This window comes from Rhinatrema bivittatum, chromosome 6 (genome assembly GCF_901001135.1).
Source record: "Rhinatrema bivittatum chromosome 6, aRhiBiv1.1, whole genome shotgun sequence".
Lineage (NCBI taxonomy): Eukaryota > Metazoa > Chordata > Amphibia > Gymnophiona > Rhinatrematidae > Rhinatrema > Rhinatrema bivittatum.
In genome coordinates, this window is record NC_042620.1 from 254,439,821 (window position 1) to 254,459,225 (window position 19,405).

The following is a 19,405-nucleotide window of genomic DNA, read 5'->3' on the forward strand; positions in this document are numbered from 1 at the left end:
CTATCTTAGATCTCCGCAATCTCAACAAATTTCTGCAAAAAGAAAAATTCCGGATGGTATCTCTGGGGATCATCCTTCCTTTGCTTCAGCAGGGAGATTGGCTCTGTTCTCTAGATCTTCAAGACACTTATGCACACATACCAATTTCCACACAACATCGCAAGCATCTACGATTTGTCGTGGGAAAAAATCATTACCAGTATCGAGTCCTACCATTCGGACTGGCCTCTGCTCCTCAAGTATTCACAAAATGTCTAGCAGTGGTTGCCGCACATCTAAGAAAAAACAGCATTCATGTTTTCCCATACCTAGACGATTGGCTAATCAGAAGTCCATCCAGGCAGGGAGCTCTCTCTGCCTTGAAGACCACAATAACATTATTACACTCCCTGGGATTTCTCATCAACTATCCAAAATCCCACATTGAGCCATCTCAACTCCTTACATTTATCGGAGCAGACCTAGACACCACAGTGGCGAAAGCTTCCCTTCCAAGCGACCGTGCCAACAATCTGGCATGCTTGGCAAACACCATAATTCATCACCAGTTCGCATCTGCCCATCAAATTCTGGTGCCAATAGGACACATGGCCTCGACAGTACATGTTACACCTATGGCAAAGTTAGCCATGAGAAGAACTCAATGAACTTTGAAATCTAAATGGCTACAAGCTTTCCAACCACTGTCGTACACAGTTCAATTCACCCCCCAGTTACACCTATCGCTCCACTGATGGACAAATCAAACGACATTGAAAGCTGGTCTCCCATTCCAACAGGCAAATCCACAAGTCATCCTGACCACAGATGCTTCCAATCTTGGATGGGGAGCTCACGTCAACAACCTTCAAACACAAGGGACGTGGACTACACTCGAGAAGCAGTGTCAGATAAACTTCTTGGAACTTCGAGTGATGCAATATGCCCTTTTTGCCTTCAAAGACTGCCTCTCAAACAAGACTGTGCTGATACAAACAGACAACACAATAGCAATGTGGTACATAAACAAACAGGGAGGCACAGGCTCTTATCTGCTCTGCCAGGAAGCGGTGCAGATTTGGGTTTGGGCTCTAGAGCATTCCATACATCTCCGAGCAACTTATCTGGCGGGCATACAAAACATCCTAGCGGACGATCTCAGTCGACATTTCAATCCCCACGAATGGTTGCTGGATCTGCGTGTAGCGAGCAAAATCTTTCAACGCTGGGGTCGCCCAACCATAGACCTCTTTGCGTGCAAATTGAACCACAAAGTAGAAAGGTTCTGCTCCCTCCACGGCCATCGACAAACATTCCCCAGGGACACCTTTGCTCGCCCTTGGAACACAGGCCTTCTATATGCATATCCTCCAATTCCGCTCATAGCCAAAACTCTCGTGAAGCTACAACAGGACAGAGGAACAATGATCCTCATAACCCCGTACTGGCCTCGACAAGTATGGTTTCCCATGCTTCTCGATCTCACAACCAATCTGCCTGGGTACAGAGCCCACTCTCGTAACTCGGAATCAGGGCAAGTTGCGTCATCCCAACCTGACAACTCTTGCCCTAACAGCTTGGATGTTGAAAGCTTAATTCTGCAACCGCTTAATCTTTCAACACAAGTCTCTAAAGCAGAGCTTTCCAAACTGTGTGTCGGGACACGTTAGTGTGTCGCCTGCAGTGTGCAGGTGTGTCGCGCAAGCCTGGTCAACTCTGATGCGAGTTTGGGCTTTTTTTTTTTCTAGAGATTCACTTTTTTTTTTTTCAGTTTATGGGTTGCTTATTATTGGGTGATTTTTGCTGTCAATCGCGTTTTTTGGGGGGGGGGGCTTGGTGGGTGGAACAAGCCCAGCCATCCTTGCATTGGCTGCTGCTGCCGATGAGGCCTGGCCATGAGGAGTACTGACTGCAAGCAGCAGTGTCTGGTGATCATGGAAGGGAGTGAAGCACTTAACTGGCAACAATCAAAAAGACGAGGTACATGAGTGTGGGGGCCAGATGTGCTGGGGGGAGAGAGATGAGTGAGTGGTGGGCAAACGTGCTGGGGGGACAGACATGTGCTTGAGGGGGAGAGATATGAGTGTGTGGGGTACAGACATGTGCTGGGGGGAGAGAAATGAGTGTGTGGGGGTCAGACATGTGCTTGAGGGGGAGAGATATGAGTGTGTGGGGTACAGACATGTGCTGGGGGGAGGAGAGAGATGAGTGTGTGGGGGACAGACAATTTGTTTTATTATTGTTTCTCATAAATTATAACAATAACATGAATCTTGGAATATATATTTTTAATATAAATTTAAGGTTTTCATGAGATAGGTTGTGTCGTGAAACATTTTATTTATGTATATATTTAAGGAAACATACATAAATTGTCAAAATATGTTTCGTTCGTTTAACCTTTAACCTCTGGTTTGCTAGTAGACTGAATTACCGTGTCCCGAAATTATGTTTGTCTAAAAAGTGTGTCACCAACATGAAAAGTTTGGAAAGCTCTGCTCTAAAGTTCTTGTAGCTTCACGAAAGCTTTCCACACGTAAATCTTACCACTTTAAGTGGACTAGATTTACCAAGTGGTGCATGCAAAAAGGTATAGACCCTTTTTCCTGCACCACTCCTTCTTTACTAGATTACCTATGCCACCTTTTGGATTCTGGTCTCCAGACATCCTCTGTAAGGGTACACCTAAGTGCCAAAGCGGCATACCACAAGGGAATATAGGGGATGCGCCAATAACAACGCAACCCCTAGTAAGTCGGTTTATGAGAGGCTTACTTCACCTTAAGCCTCCCATTCGACCACTAGCCACTGAATGGGACTTAAATTTAGTACTGACGAGACTCATGCGGTCACCATTCGAGCCTCTACATTCCTGTGATGAAAAATTTCTTACATGGAAAGTATTTTTCTTAGTGGCCATTACATCAACTAGGAGGGTCAGTGAGTTGCAAGCTCTCGTCACATACTCACCCTACACAGGGTTTCTGCATGACAGAGTAGTCCTTCGCACTCACCCCAAATTCCTACTGAAAGTAGTAACGGATTTTCACATTAATCAGTCAATAGTCTTGCCTACTTTCTTTCCAAGACCTCATTCTCACCAGGGAGAGAGAGTAAGAACATAAGAAAATGCCATACTGGGTCAGACCAAGGGTCGATCAAGCCCAGCATCCTGTTTCCAACAGTGGCCAATCCAGGCCACAAGAACCTGGCAAGTACCCAAAAACTAAGTCTATTCCATGTAACCATTGCTAATGGCAGTGGCTATTCTCTAAGTGAACTTAATAGCAGGTAATGGACTTCTCCTCCAAGAACTTATCCAATCCTTTTTTAAACACAGCTATACTAACTGCACGAACCACATTCTCTGGCAACAAATTCCAGAGTTTAATTGTGCGTTGAGTAAAAAAGAACTTTCTCCGATTAGTTTTAAATGTGCCCCATGCTAACTTCATGGAGTGTCCCCTAGTCTTTCTACTATCCGAAAGAGTAAATAACCGATTCACATCTACCCGTTCTAGACCTCTCATGATTTTAAACACCTCTATCATATCCCCCCTCAGTCGTCTCTTCTCCAAGCTGAAAAGTCCTAACCTCTTTAGTCTTTCCTCATAGGGGAGTTGTTCCATTCCCCTTATCATTTTGGTAGCCCTTCTCTGTACCTTCTCCATCGCAATTATATCTTTTTTGAGATGCGGCGACCAGAATTGTACACAGAGTCTTACACACCTTAGACTGTAAACGTGCACTAGCCTTTTACCTGAACCACACGGCGGTCCATAGGAAATCCACCCAACTCTTTGTTTCTTTCGACAAAAATACACCAGGAGTTGCGGTAGGAAAACAGACTCTCTCCAACTGGCTAGCAGACTGTATCGAATTCTGTTATGAAAAAGCAAAAATTCCTCTCCAGGGGCGAGTAAAAGCACACTCAGTAAGGGCTATGTCTACATCAGTAGCACACTATTGTTCAGTGCCCATTCTTGACATATGTAAAGCTGCAACATGGAGTTCCCTTCACACCTTAGCTCATTATTGTTTGGATAAAGAGGGACGACAAGATTCAGCCTTTGGGCAATCTGTCTTAAAGAACTTATTTCCAATATAACACCAATTCCTTCTACATCCATCCTGCTGTGATTTTCAGGCTGCCTCATTTTTTCCAGCAGTACACCAGTTGTTGTGTTTGTTGCACAAGTTGTATGCTGTTGGTATCATGCAAGAATGACTCAGCCTGTAGCTTGCTAATCACCCATATGTGAGGACTATCATCCTGCTCGTCCTGGGATAAAGCAAAATTGCTTACCTTGTAATAGGTGTTATCACAGGACAGCAGGATGTAGTCCTCACAGAACCCACCCGCCACCTCACGGAGTTGGGTCCGATACGTTTTATTATTTTATTTTTTTAGCTCACACATACTGCTACAAACGAGACTGAAGGGAGACCCCTGTGGCTGAGAATATCATGGCATGCTGGGCATGCTCAGAGTGCCAGGCAAAAGTTTCTAGAAACATTTGACAGAAGTTTTCCATACCAGGGCTCCATATGATGATGTCACCCATATGTGAGGACTACATCCTGCTGTCCTGGGTTAACACCTATTACAAGATAAGCAATTTTGCTTTCTTGGGTTGTAGCACCTAATATGGAACCTAACATTGTGTAACTATAGCATGGGTTATTTTTCCCTATATGCATCACCTTGCACTTATCCACATGAAATTTCATCTGCCATTTTGATGCCCAATTTTCCAGTCTATCAAGGTCTTCCTGTAATTTATCACAATCTGCTTGTGATTTAACTACTCTGAACAATTTTGTATGATCTGCAAATTTGATTATCTCACTCATCATATCTCCTTCCAGATCATTTATAAATATATTGAAAAGTAAGGGTCCCAATACAGATCCCTGAAGCACTTCACTGCCCACTCCCTTCCACTGAGAAATTTACTGAATGAGCCACCTGGACTCCACCATGGAGAGTGGACTACTGCAAGAACAGGATTTGCAAAATTGCTTGCCCAAATTTGTCAGTCCTTGAGAGATTGGCTAGATAGTAGTGGGACATAAAAGTGTGTACTGATGACCACGTTACAGCTTTGTAGATATCTTTTTTGACTATCCTCTTTGAGGTGAGCAATTGAAGAGTCCATAGCTCTTAACGTGATGAGCTTTAACAGAGTCTGTGATTTGTAGCCCTGCAGCTGTGTAGTAGTGCTGAATTCAGTCTTATCCAGATGGATAAAGTATGCTTGGTGACCGCTATGCCAAGTCTGCTAGGATCATAGATAGAAAAAGCTGAGAAGTCTGTTGATGTGGCTGAGTTCTTTTCTTGCAGAAAGCTAAGGTACTTTTGCAATCCAAAGTATAAAATGTTTTCTCTCCTTTGTGTGCATATGGCCTCAGATAGAAGGTAGGCAGTATGATGGACTGATTGATATGGAAAGTGGAGACAACTTTTGGAAGAAACTTTGAGTAAGTGCAGAGTACTACCCTGTTGTGAAAAAATTGCACATTAGATGGATAGTGCCCGTTGATCAATTTGTTCATGTTGGAGACAAAACAGGAAAGGATCGAAGTCAGAGAGAGAGCTATCTCAAAAGCAGGACCCAAATTATGGAATACATTACCGTTGGAGCTGAGGACACAGGCGGATTTTATGACTTTAAAAAAAAAACTTTAAAAACTTGATTATTTAAGAAAGCATTCGAGGTATCGGAATGATCAATGATTGTGGCCGGGTCCCTCGTTTTTAGAGTTGAGTGTCTCGTTTTTAGAGTTGAGCATTTCTATTATTTTAACTGATTTCTTTTATGTTCATTTTAATACATTTTAATAATTTATTTTCTTATACTATTCGTTTATTGTATTTTATGATTGTTTTATATTATTCATTTTATTTTCTTTATACTTGTTAACCATCATGATTGAATCCAGAATGTTGGTATATAAAAGTTCAAAATAAATAAGTGGAAAGATTCTACTCCGTTCTTCAAAGCAAGTTCAGATCTGTTCTGGATGCTTTTCTGCTCAAATGGGATACTTTTTTTTTATCCCAGGACAAGCAGGATGCTAGTCCTCACATATGGGTGACATCAGTAATGGAGCCCTATACGGAAAAACTTCTGTCAAAGTTTCTAGAAACTTTTGACTGGCACAGTGTGCCCACTGAGCATGCTCGGCATGCCATGATATTCTCCGCCACAGGGGTCTCCCTTCAGTCTTCTTTTTTCCGCGAAGCCGTTAGCCTTTTAGGAGTCCTGTGTGGTAATTTTTCACCATATAAAAAAGTTATTAAAAATGCGAAAAAAACTTCGACACAGCAGGGGTCTCCCGTTTTTTACCATCGTGGTAAGTTTTTTTTGTTTTTTTTTCTCTTTTTTCCGACTGTTCCGTTCCTTTTATCCTGAAAGTCGTCGACGGCTGTCCGACTTCACAATGGCTACAGGCTTTAAAAAATGCCCGATTTGTTGCCGTACCATGTCCATTACGGACCCACACTTAGAGTGTGTTCTCTGTCTTGGTGAAGGACACGATGTCCTAACATGCCCGAAATGCGCCGAGATGACGCCGAAGGGCAGAAGACTCCGGATAGAGAAGATGGAGCACTTGTTCCATTTACAGTTAATGCCATCAACATCGACGTCCACGCAGTCGTCTCCGGCTGAAGCGATCCGTAAGGTTGTCCTCAAGAAACAAAGACCGGATGAAGCAGGGGATCGTCCGTCGCCAACCCCGTCTAAGTCCTCGATAAAATCGACATCGGTCATTAAAAAGAGCACCGAGCAGAAGCATCGGCATCGGAGGCCTCACGATCCTGAGACCGATCCGATATCCGCTGGTCCATCGGATCCTGGATCAGCACCAAAGAAACCTCGGAGGGACGATGCGATGCAAACACCTCCCACCCTGAGGCGATCCCCACCGACATCGGTGCCAGGAACCTTACCTCCACAGCGCCCTGTGGAGGTACCGGTATTGCCTTCACTGCCTCCCCACATAGCTGCTCTGGTATCAGCAGCTATGCGAGCAGAACTGGATGGCTATATCTGCCAGGCAGTTTGGGATGCGCTCCTCGACATGCCTTCGATGCCAGCACCGACTCCGCCATCGAGGCCAGCACCATCGCCAATACCTCGAGCCCTATTCAAATTAGTAAACAGCCTAACAAAATCCAGTCCAAATTTCACACAAGATTCAGACGAACAGGGCAAATGCGAAGACTTAGTAACATTCTTCCACAGGAAAATGTATGTATTTATTTATTTATTTAGAAACTTTTATATACCGGTATTAGTGGGGACATCATACGGTTTACATTTGAACAAAAGGCTTGAAAATACATATTAACAGGGAAAAAACGAACTGGGAGAAGGGATTAAACAAGATCAGCATGGAAGGATAGATTAACGTAACAAGAACAATCATAAGTTAACAAACTTAGCTCCTTAATGTAAGGAATATGCGGTCAGCATGAGGTAGTGCAGGGATGGTGTGGAGGGGGTATTCTATTCTGGATAGGCTTGTTTGAACAGTAGTGTTTTTAGTTTCTTTTTAAATTTGATCACACATCATGTCTTGTTTCCCCTCCACACAAGCCTCCACTGACTTCCAGTTGGATAACAGCACTGCAAGGCTCCCTGAACTTGAAACCACTTCCAAAGTGGAAATAGAATCCATCTTAAAAAAAAAATGAGGCCATGCACACACCCTTCAGACACCATCCCAACTAAAACCCTCCTCACTATCCCTAACATCATCGCCAAACCTATCTCGAATATCATAAACAGATCCATCACACTTGGCATCGTTCCCAAAAATCTTAAACATGCTATTATCAAACCCATTTTGAAAAAAACCTACTCTTGATCCATCCGACCTCACCAACATTTGCTCCATCTTGAACCTGCCCCTTATAGCTAAAATCCTTGAAAGGTCAGTCAACCGACAATTGACTGATTACGTAGACGAACACAACATTCTCTCACAGTCACAATATGGCTTCCAACGACGTCACAGCACTGAGACTTTACTTATCTCCTTGTCTGATTACATCCTCAAAAGCCTCGACAAAGGTCTCTCACATATCCTGATCCTCCTTGATATATCATCTGCTTTTGACCCTGTCAACCATAAAATATTAGCAAAGCGCCTCACTGATATTGGCATTACAGGATCAGCCCTTCAATGGTTCCAATCCTACTTACAGGACAGACAATACAGTGTCCAAATAGGCAATTGTACTTCCAAACCTATCCCCCTCGCACAAGGTGTGCCTCAAGGTTCCTCCCTCTCCTCCACATTGTTCAACATTTACATCCTCCCTCTCTGCAACCTTCTATCTAAACTAGGCCTCCCGCACTTCATTTACGCTGATGATGTGCAAATCATTATACCTGTAAATGACACACTTCATAAAGCCATGGAGACCTGGAACTCCACCCTATTGCTCATTAACTCACTCCTAACAAGCAACTTCCTTGCGCTCAACACTGCCAAAACAGAGCTTCTATATATTGCACCACAAAACATTTCCCCCTCCCCTTCAGTCAGGCAACATTCCCTACTCCTCCACTGCCTTCAACCAACATGTGCGCAGCCTTGGCATCACTATCGACAACCATCTTACCTTTAAGAAATGTATTAATAACACTCTCAAAGCTTGTTATTTCAAACTACACTCCCTCAAAAAAACTTAAACCCCTTCTACACCTCAGCGACTTTCGCACCATTCTACAAGCCTTCATTTTATCTAAAATTGACTACTGCAACACCTTGCTTCTAGACTTACCCAAAAGCACACTGCAACCGCTTCAATTACTCCAAAATGCTGCTGCACGGATCCTCACTAACACCCACAAAAGCGACCACATCACCCCTGTACTAAAACACCTTCATTGGTTACCAGTCACTGAAAGAATAACATTGAAATCTCTCACTCTCATCCACAAAGCCCTCCACAACCAAAATATGCAGTGGTTCAATGAACACTTCACTTTTCACAACACAAACAGACTTACAAGACAGCAACACAGAGCAACACTACTTATACCTTCACCCAAACAGTCTAAGCTCGGCTCCACTAAAGCTCGGGCACTATGCTTGGCGGGACCCGCCCTATGAAACAAGCTCCCATCCTCCTTACGTCAGGAATCATGCCCAAAAAAATTTAAACAGAACCTGAAAACCTGCCTCTTCAAACAAGTGTACTCCTAACAGTTCTCTTCCCTCCCACTGACTCCTTTTCTCCACTGACTTCTATGACATACTTCTTGTAATTAGTTATACTTTATGCCATATAATTTATAAATCGTGCAGTTTTACTTTCTTTCATTTCACCTGTATTCATTTATTCTTATACATTATGTTCCTTTGTTCATTGTTACTTAATTGTTATACACATTGTTCTCTGTTTCACTGTAAAGCTCTTTTAGCTGCATTTCGTTCATTGTGAACCGACGAGATGTTCCCAACGTTCATCGGTATATAAAAGCTTCTAAATAAAAATAATACCATCTCCATTGCCGGTTCCATCGACGCCGGTCCCAGCGATGCCATTACTGGTTCCATCGCAGGTTCCACCCATGCCATTATCAATGCCAGTGCCGATTCCATTGATGCCGATGCCCGATTTTTTTTTCTTTTTTTGTGCCAATTTTAGCAAAACTAGATACACTTATCGGTGCTATTCCGGTGAAACCTCAGGAACCACCGAGGGAAGAAGATATTACTGGAGAATCTCCGATGCCAGAGCCAATCCCAGGCCCATCGGGGGTCCCACGCCCATTCCCACCACTATCCCCAATGTTCCCAGTGAAACCCAGGGAACAACCATCGATGCCAAAGGTGCCTATGCCTTCTACACCTCTATGACCGCATTCACCTGATACATGGGATGATACTGCCACTGATACCTCCTCAGAGGAAGTCCTCTCGGAACCATCTCTTCCAGAGGAAAGACGAAAATCCCCTCCTGAGGACTTGTCATTCTCCAACTTTATTAAAGATATGGCTGACACCATTCCTTTTCAGCTACAATTTGAGGAGGACACCAGGCAAAAGACCCTGGAAGTGTTGCAGTTCGTGGATCCACTTAAGGAGGTATTAGCAATACCGATTCACGAAGTCCTTGTGGAATTATTGCACAGGCTATGGTAGCATCTTTGCTCCATACCTCCAGTGAACAAGAGGACCGACGCAGCATACCTGGTCCAACACATCCCAGGCTTCCAGAAGACTTGACTACCTCACCAGTCAGTAGTAGTTGAGTCAGAAAGTCAAAGAGAATAAAAACTCATTCTTCAACTCCACCAGGTAAAGATAATAGGTTCCTGGACAACATTGGTAGGAAAATGTTTCAGGGATTCATGTTACTTTCCAGGATTGCGTCTTACCAATTATATATGATGCAATACCAGCGTAACCTATGGAAACAGATGCAAGAACTCTCTGAAACTCTCCCCCAGCAAGTTCAGGATTCTTTTTCTTCTGTAATTCATAAAGGCCTGGAGGCGGGCAAACACGAAGTTCGTGCAGCATACGACAGTTTTGAAACTGCATCACGAATGTCGGCCACAGGTATAAGTGCTCGAAGATGGGCCTGGCTCAAGGCCTCAGACCTGAGACCAGAAATACAGGAGAAACTAGCTGATCTCCCGTGTGTAGGGGACAATCTCTTCGGAGTTAAGGCTAAGGAAGCAGTTTCCCTCCTAAAGGAGCACTCAGAAACCCTAAAACAACTATCTTCTGCACCTCAGGAGACTCAACACAATCAAGAAGACTCCCAAGGAAAGAGTCCAAACGTCCATACTACAGGCAAAGATGTTATCATCCACCTCCTGCCCGGGGACGCTCATCCAGACCAACTCAAAGAGCACAATCTAGACAACCAAGAGCGCCTAGGGCTCAACCCCTTCCACAAACAGGAGCAACATCGGGGTTTTGAAACTCTACCAGAGAGCAGCAGCCTGTCCACCAATCCGACCCCAAATTTGCCGGTAGGCAGTCGGATTGCTTTCTTCCAACACAATTGATCATACATTACCACAGACCAATGGGGTACTCTATCACATCTCAGGGGTACCACTTGGACTTTCTCACTGTACCAAACGATACTCCACCCACCTCGTCTTGGACAGTAAACAAACAATCCACACTCTTACAAACAGAATTATCCACCCTTCTGAGAGCCAGGGCCGTGGAACCAGTTCCCCGGCCTCAACAGGGCAGAGGATTCTACTCCCGTTATTTCCTCATTCCAAAGAAAACAGGAGGCCTATGTCCCATCCTCGACCTCAGAAATCTCAACAAATTTCTAAGAAAAGAAAAATTCAGTATGGTGTCTCTGGGCACCATGTTACCTCTTCTTCAAAAGGGAGATTGGCTCTGTTCTCTGGATCTTCAAGATGCTTACGCTCACATTCCAATATTCCCTCCTCATCGCAAATATCTACGATTCCTAGTAGGAAGTCAACATTTCCAGTACAAGGTGCTACCATTCGGTCTTGCCTCAGCACCTCGAGTGTTCACAAAATGCCTGGCAGTGGCAGCTGCCCACCTGCACAAGCAAGGCGTGCACGTGTTTCCTTACCTAGACGACTGGCTCATCAAAAGCCAAACAAGGCAAGGAGCTCTCAACTCTCTCAAACTCACAATAAATCTACTCCATTCCTTAGGATTCCTCATCAACTATCAGAAATCCCACTTCACACCATCTCACCTGTTACAATTCATCGGAGCAGAATTAAACACCATAACAGCAAAATCTTTCCTTCCAAAAGATCGTGCACAGACACTCGCCTCGTTAGCAGGCTCTTTATGCACATGGACACAGGTGACAGTTCATCAGTGCCTCACTCTCCTGGGTCACATGGCCTCCACAGTTCACGTCACTCCTATGGCCAGATTAGCCATGAGGCTCACGCAATGGACACTCAAAAGACAATGGATACAAGCCATTCAACTGCTTTCTTATCCAATTCACGTAACTCAGCAACTACAATCCTCGCTCCTATGGTGGACAACCATGAACAACTTGCTCAAAGGCCTACCTTTCCAACAACCGATTACGCAAGTGACGATAACTACAGATGCATCCACCTTAGGCTGAGGAGCACACATCGGTCATCTGCAGACCCAAGGTACTTCGACAAAACTCGAAGCTACATTTCAGATAAACTTCCTAGAGCTTCGAGCTATACGTTATGCGCTGCATACGTTCAAGAACTGCCTTTCCCACAAGACTGTTCTGATACAAACAGACAACACAGTAGCTATGTGGTACATCAACAAACAGGGAGATACGGGCTCGTATCTCCTTTGTCAAGAAAGCACAGATTTGGGACTGTGCCCTAGCACACTCAATGCTTCTCCGGGCCACTTATCTAGCAGGAATTCACAATGTAGTAGCGGATCGCCTGAGTCGTCAATTCCAACCTCACGAATGGTCTCTGGATCCAGAAGTGGCGACCAAGATCTTCCACAGTTGGGGCCATCCAACAGTAGACCTCTTTGCATCACAAATAAATTACAAAGTGGACAATTATTGCTCCCTGTTCAAGCAGAGAAACCGCTTACCCACTGGAACCGCTTACCTACTGGAACTCAGATCTGCTGTATGCGTATCCTCCGATACCGCTAATAACCAAAACTCTAGTGAAGCTACGACAGGACAAGAGGTCCATGATACTCATAGCCCCGTATTGGCCTCGACAAGTATGGTGTCCCATACTTCTAGACCTCTCGATCAGAGACCCAATTCGCCTGGGCTCAGCACCCACTCTCATAACTCAAGATCAAGGCAGGTTGCGCCATCCCAACCTTCAATCCCTATCTCTCACAGCATGGATGTTGAAAGCTTGATTCTACAACCTCTCAATCTTTCAACTAATGTCTCTCAAGTGCTTGTAGCTTCACGTAAACCTTCCACACGAAAGAACAATCGTGCTAAATGGAAACGGTTTACCACGTGGTGCACACAAAACAATCTTGACCCTTTTTCTTGCACTACATCATCTTTATTAGACTATCTATGGCACCTCTCAGACTCTGGTCTCCAGACCTAATCTGTAAGAGTACATTTAAATGCAATCTCAGCTTATCACAATACCGATGGAGATGCACCAATATCAGTGCAACCCCTCGTTAGTAGGTTCATGAGAGGTTTAATTCAACTTAAACCTTCACAGTGACTACCGGTCACAGCATGGGACCTAAATGTAGTCTTAACGAGGCTCATGCGTCCTCCTTTTGAACCCACGGATTCCTGTGATGTAAAATTTCTCACTTGGAAAACTATTTTCTTAATAGCCATCACATCTGCGAGAAGGGTTAGCGAGTTACAAGCACTTGTCACATACTCACCCTACACTAAATTCCTACATAATCGTGTGGTACTCCGTACACACCCAAAATTTCTTCCCAGGGTAGTTACGGAATTCCACTTGAATCAATCCATCATCTTGCCTACTTTCTTCCCAAAACCACACTCTTAAGGAGAGAGGGCTTTACACACCTTGGACTGTAAACGTGCGCTAGCGTACTATTTAGATCGCACTACGGCCCATAGGAAATCCACCCAGCTCTTTGTTTCTTTTGATCCAAACAAACCGGGTAAAGCGGTGGGCAAGCAAACTCTATCTAATTGGCTTGCAGATTGTATACAATTTTGTTATGAAAAAGCAGGCCTTCCTCTCCAGGGGCGAGTAAAGGCGCACTTATTAAGAGCAGTGTCAACCTCAGTAGCACACTATCATTCAGTGCCAATAGCTGACATATGTAAAGCCACAACATGGGGTTCCCTTCACACCTTTGCGACTCACTACTGTCTCGACAAGGAAGGACGACAAGATTCAGCCTATGGACAATCTGTCTTAAAGAACTTGTTTCCAGAATAATCCCAACTCCTTCCACATCCAACTTTTCGTGATTTCAGGCTGCCTCATTTTTCCCAACAGTACACCAGTTGTTGTTCCTGTTGTAAGCTGTTGGTCCAATACAAAGATCACTCAGCCTGTAGCTTGCTAATCACCCATATGTGAGGACTAGCATCCTGCTTGTCCTGGGATAAAGCAAAATTGCTTACCTTGTAATAGGTGTTATCCCAGGACAGTAGGATGTAGTCCTCAAGAAACCCACCCACCACACTGCGGAGTTGGGTCTGATATGTTTTATTATTTTATTTTTTGGCTAACGCTCATTGCTACAAACCAGACTGAAGGGAGACCCCAGTGGCTGAGAATATCATGGCATGCCGAGCATGCTCAGTGGGCACACTGTGCCAGTCAAAAGTTTCTAGAAACTTTGACAGAAGTTTTTCCGTATAGGGCTCCATTACTGATGTCACACATATGTGAGGACTACATCCTGCTGTCCTGGTATAACACCTATTACAAGGTAAGCAATTTTGCTTTTTTTTTTTTTTTTTTAATTTATTGAGCCAAGTAATAGATTTAATGAAACACATTCAGAGAATATCACAAAATTCCAGTAACTATCCAATGTTCTAATTTTTTTTCCCCATAGAATTACCAATCCCTGTAATCCTAACAAATCTAGGAGAAAAAAATCTAGTTTTAATCAGAATCAAATATCATACTATAGCCGAAAAGTTCCTAAATAACATTAATATTGGTAAAAAATCTTTATTGCTGTTAACTTGCTTAAATAATAAACTAATGTAATGAACTCAAATTAAGTAAAAATGTATTCTTCCAACCAGATGCAATTTCATGTTGGGTTGCTGTATTCTGTAATTAGTATCATTGTTTTAAAATAGACATTAGGTTCTGGAAGACCCATCAAAAAGATATGAGTCCTTCATCAATTTAACCTTAGTCCTTTCATTAATGAGATCTACCACTATATCCTAGTATTGTTGAACTATTAGGCATCCCCACCATATATAAATAAAGGTTCCAACTTCACTACAGTAACACCAGCAGGAGTTCCCTTTATGCAATCTTTCTGAAATCAAATACCATTGATATAACAATGTATATCCATTTTTTATAATAAGAGAAGAAATTGAACATGGCCTCCCCCTGTAGTAAACTGCTGGTGTGCTGGATTAGCCCACTAGCGGTTTACAACAGCTCTCCAAAGGAAACTAAATTTAAAGCTTCATATACTTTAAATTGAACTTCTTTTCAGGGGTCCTTAGTAAATAACATACTGCATACCTATTTAATATATGTTAACATGTTGATATTTAATAGACTCGCATATAAATGAAAAGGAGCACCTTTTAAATATTGGGGAGTCTTTGTACATAGGAGTTAGTGCACACACTGATAAGTGTGTAAGTTTGCCTTTAGTACATTGGCCCCTTAGACTGCCCACTTATCTTCATGCTTTGTGTGCTGAATGAAGTAGTTTGCAGCTAGCTTTTCTGAAGTTGGCATTCTGACTCTGCAAATGCAGGGAATGAAGGCAGGGATGCTTAACAGGTATATTGTGGATACTCTCTTCTTGTTCTTCTGGACAACTCCATACAACAGACTGCACATGCAGCTCCTTATGTGGCTCAGTATTGCTGGAGCAGTTGTTCTGCCCTTGCCCTCCTTAAAGCAAACTAATCCACTTCATTCCCTCTCAATTTGAGCTCTGGTTTGCATGCACTGGGAAATGGTGTACTTTAACATATGCCTCTCTCACATCAGGTCTCTTCCGCTGGAGGTAGAAGTCTTGGAGTCCATATACCTAGATGAACTTCGAGTCTCCAAAGGAAGCAGCAGGTATAATGGATCATTGTTTTATGTCATCTTATATCAGTCATGTTTGTGCACACTGGCTGAGCACAGACCATAATATGAATCAGAGAGCGAATGCAGAATCCGTCTAGTCTGCCCTTTTTCTCTTTCTGCTACAATACTGCACAGATTACCTGATACCTGGCTTTATCTTTATTTCCTTGGGACTATGGAGACAAAATACATCAATCATGTCATGAGATGGCAAACATCCTGTACCACCAAGGGCAGGAATGGAAAAATGCCAAATTTCCAGTCATCTAATGACTAAAATTAGACTTCTGGCTTCTGCATCCAGATGCAGAAGAATTACCAAGATGCAACAGAATTGTGGTGCCTTGCCCCACTGCTCAGTCCTTTTTTCCTCTGCAGTGCTACTACTGTTCTGTCTATTCCTTTGCAGTCTCCACTTTCATTCATCTCTCTCTCTCCCAGTACTGTCAAGCTGTAGCTGATTTCCCAGTCCCTGCTGTTGCCATTGTAGCATTCTTTTTGTTTATATCCATGCCACTATTCTCATGGCACTGCTAGCTCCAGTCTTCCAGTCCTTAGTACAATTGCACTCTCCCTCCTGCCACTGTCCATCCTCCTTCACCACTTCTTTTTTTTTTTGTTTAAATTTTTATTTTAGACACCTTAAATCATATTTAACATAAAATAATAAACAATGGTAAACACATAAGAACAACATCTAGGTGTGACCTTACATACAATATAATCCCCACGCAATAATCATATACATGGAGCTGGAACATCACACAGTACCCAGAATCAACATACGTATACTAACAAAACTGGTAATAATAAGAGTTAACCATGAATAACCATTGTCAAAACCATATTCTGTGTCAATTGTTTTCATTCAAGGGTTCCCACTTCCCACTTCCCCTTCCCCCCCAAGTCCCACTCTAAAGTAAACTTTATGGATGGAAGATGATATATTGTATTGTAATCCATAATATGGGTATATACATGTGGTAACGAGAATTGTGATCGTTTTTTTGGTCCCTCACTTTGTGTCCTTTCGCCACTTACAATACACACCTGCCATGTTTTCTGGAATCGCCCATAGGATTTCTGCTTATATGCAGTAATTTCCGCTAGGGCAGGGGTAGGGAACCTATGGCTCGCGAGCCAGATGTGGCTCTCTTGATGGCTGCATCTGGCTCGCAGACAAATCTTTAATAAAAAAGTAAAAATCTTAACAAAAACCCCCACCCTCCTGACGTCCCCCAAGACCTCCAAAATTAATTTACTACAACCTCCCCCCCCCCCCCACTCCTGACCGGGGGCGATCTCCTGGACTTGGGCCGTCGGCTCCCAGTAATCAAAATGGCATCGACGGCCCTTTGCCCTCACTATGTCACAGGGGCTACCGCTGCCATTGGTCGACCCCAGTGACATAGTGAGGGCAAAGGGCCGTCAGCGCCATTTTGACTACTGGCAGCCGACAGCCCAAGTCCAGGAGATCGCTCCCTGACCGCTCCTGGACCCCCGCTGGACCACCAGGGACTTTTGGCAAGTCTTGGGGGGGTTAGGAGGGGGGGGTTGTAGTAAATTAATTTTGGAGGTCTTGGGGGGTGTCAGGAGGGAGGGGGTTTTGTTAGATTTTTACTTTTTTATTAAAGATTTGTCTGCGAGCTCTGGACCCCCGCTGGACCACCAGGGACTTTTGGCAGGTCTTTGGGGGGGGGGGGTCAGGAGGGTGGGGGGTTGTAGTAAATTAATTTGGCAGGTCTTGGGGGGACATCAGGAGAGTAGGGGGTTGTAGTAAATTAATTTGGTAGGTCTTGTATGGCTCTCACGGAATTATATTTTAAAATATGTGGCGTTCATGGCTCTCTCAGCCAAAAAGGTTCCCGACCCCTGCGCTAGGGTATATATTTTCCCAAGTTTAACTTGAACTTCAGCCAGTGATGGAGTAGAGGGTGATTTCCATTTCCGAGCAATTTCAATTCTAGAGGCTGTAAAGATATAATCAACCAGATGGTTGTCATGTTCCCTATTCTGTAGAAGATTAATGCCCAATAGTGCATGATGTGGGTGTACTTATTTATTTATTTCGGGTTTTTATATACCGGCATTCGAGAACGCAGTCCCATCATGCTGGTTCACATAAAAAAACAAGGGTGCATCGTAAACAAAACTAAAACAATGGTGCGGAAAAAGGCAGTTACATATAACAGGGAGAATAGAACTTGGCAGAGAGAGAAGAGAAAGGACAGGTTATTAATTCAAACATGTAAACAATAGTGTAAAATAATATACAAATTCAAACATGATAGTTAGTTATGGTGTATGTGAAGATAAGGATTGGAGTTTAAATAGCTGACCTATCCAATCTTCAATATCATACTAAAGTCTGCGAATCAATGTGCATTCCCACCACATGTGGAGGTAACTTCCTGCCAACAGACATCCCCTCCAACACATATCAGATATGGTAGGCTTCCTTCTCTGGAGTCTTACCGGGCATAAATGCCATCTATACAATAATTTTAAAGAGTTTTCAATCATGGAAGCCGCAATCAGCCCTTTAACCAAGCAGTTGAAAATTTCCTCCCATTCCTGTTGTGATAAGCTTTTCTTAAGATCAGTTTCCCAGGCTAGTATGTGGGCTGGTTTTATAAATGGTTCCCGCCCCAGTAATGCATATACCAACGAGAGCAATTTAGTAGCATAGTCCGCTTTCCAACATATACATTCAAAATCCGATTTTCCTTGCTGCAAATGACCCCCTATCTGAATGGAATGCGCAAAATGTCGTAATTGGAGATATGGATAAATATCAGAATTGGTCAAGTCATATTTCATTTGCAGTTCTGAAAATGAAACTAAGTCTTTGGTGCCCCCATACATGTTCCCTCGTTTTAATTCCCTTAATCTTCCATACCCTAAAGGCAGAAGTCTCACACCCCGGTGTGAAGGTACTGATCTCATATAAGGAAGTACTATAGTGGTATTCCCTAGTCCCTAAGAGTAAATGACCCCTACGAAGCCTCAGTGTGAGAGAAAGTAGCATAGATGGAGGCAGTGTATATTGAGGATGCATGTTCCAAGTTTTTTTAGGTTGCCATAGTAAATTAGATAGCGGAATAGTACCTGCTAGTTGTTGGCTAAAGTGCACCCATGGTTTAGGATTAGATTGCTTGTGCCATTCTACTAACGTTTTAAATTGAGCAGCTATGTAATATCGCTCGAGATTGGGAACCCCCATACACCCTTTCAGGCAGGATTGGAAAATAGACCGCCGCGCTATCCTGGGTCTCATTCCCCCTCATATATGGGTCATTATCTTCTTCTGCCAACAAACCAGGCGCTATCTAGGGATGGCGATCGGCAGGGTTTGAAATAAATAGAGCAATTTGGGCAAAACTGTCATTTTGATCGCAGCGATCCTACCCAACCATGAAATGCTATATCTATCCCACTCCTCAAGATCCTGTAAAGGCTTGTGCCAAAGGGGATCCTAATTGAGGTGGAACAGGTCTTGAGTGGAACTTAAAATACTTAGGTGTGTATATATTTTCTTCTGCACCCATTTGAATCGAAATTGGGTGTGTAGTATCGTTTCCAAATGGGCAGGAGTATTTATGTTAAGAATTTCCGACTTCTCCCAGTTTATGCAAAAACCGAACACCTTACTGAATGCCTCTAAAGCTGAGGTTAGA

General features: G+C 43.4%; 1 protein-coding gene across 3 annotated transcripts in view; it reads left to right on the forward strand.

Moving 5' to 3' along the window:
* RNF25 (ring finger protein 25) overlaps positions 1-19,405 on the forward strand; it is a 146,579-nt gene that overhangs the window by 12,695 nt on the left and 114,479 nt on the right. For all 3 annotated transcript variants that reach the window (XM_029606839.1, XM_029606841.1, XM_029606840.1), the window contains exon 2: positions 15,645-15,719. In XM_029606839.1, coding sequence (XP_029462699.1) covers positions 15,645-15,719 — 75 coding nt within the window. The remainder of the gene's footprint in view (positions 1-15,644; positions 15,720-19,405) is intronic.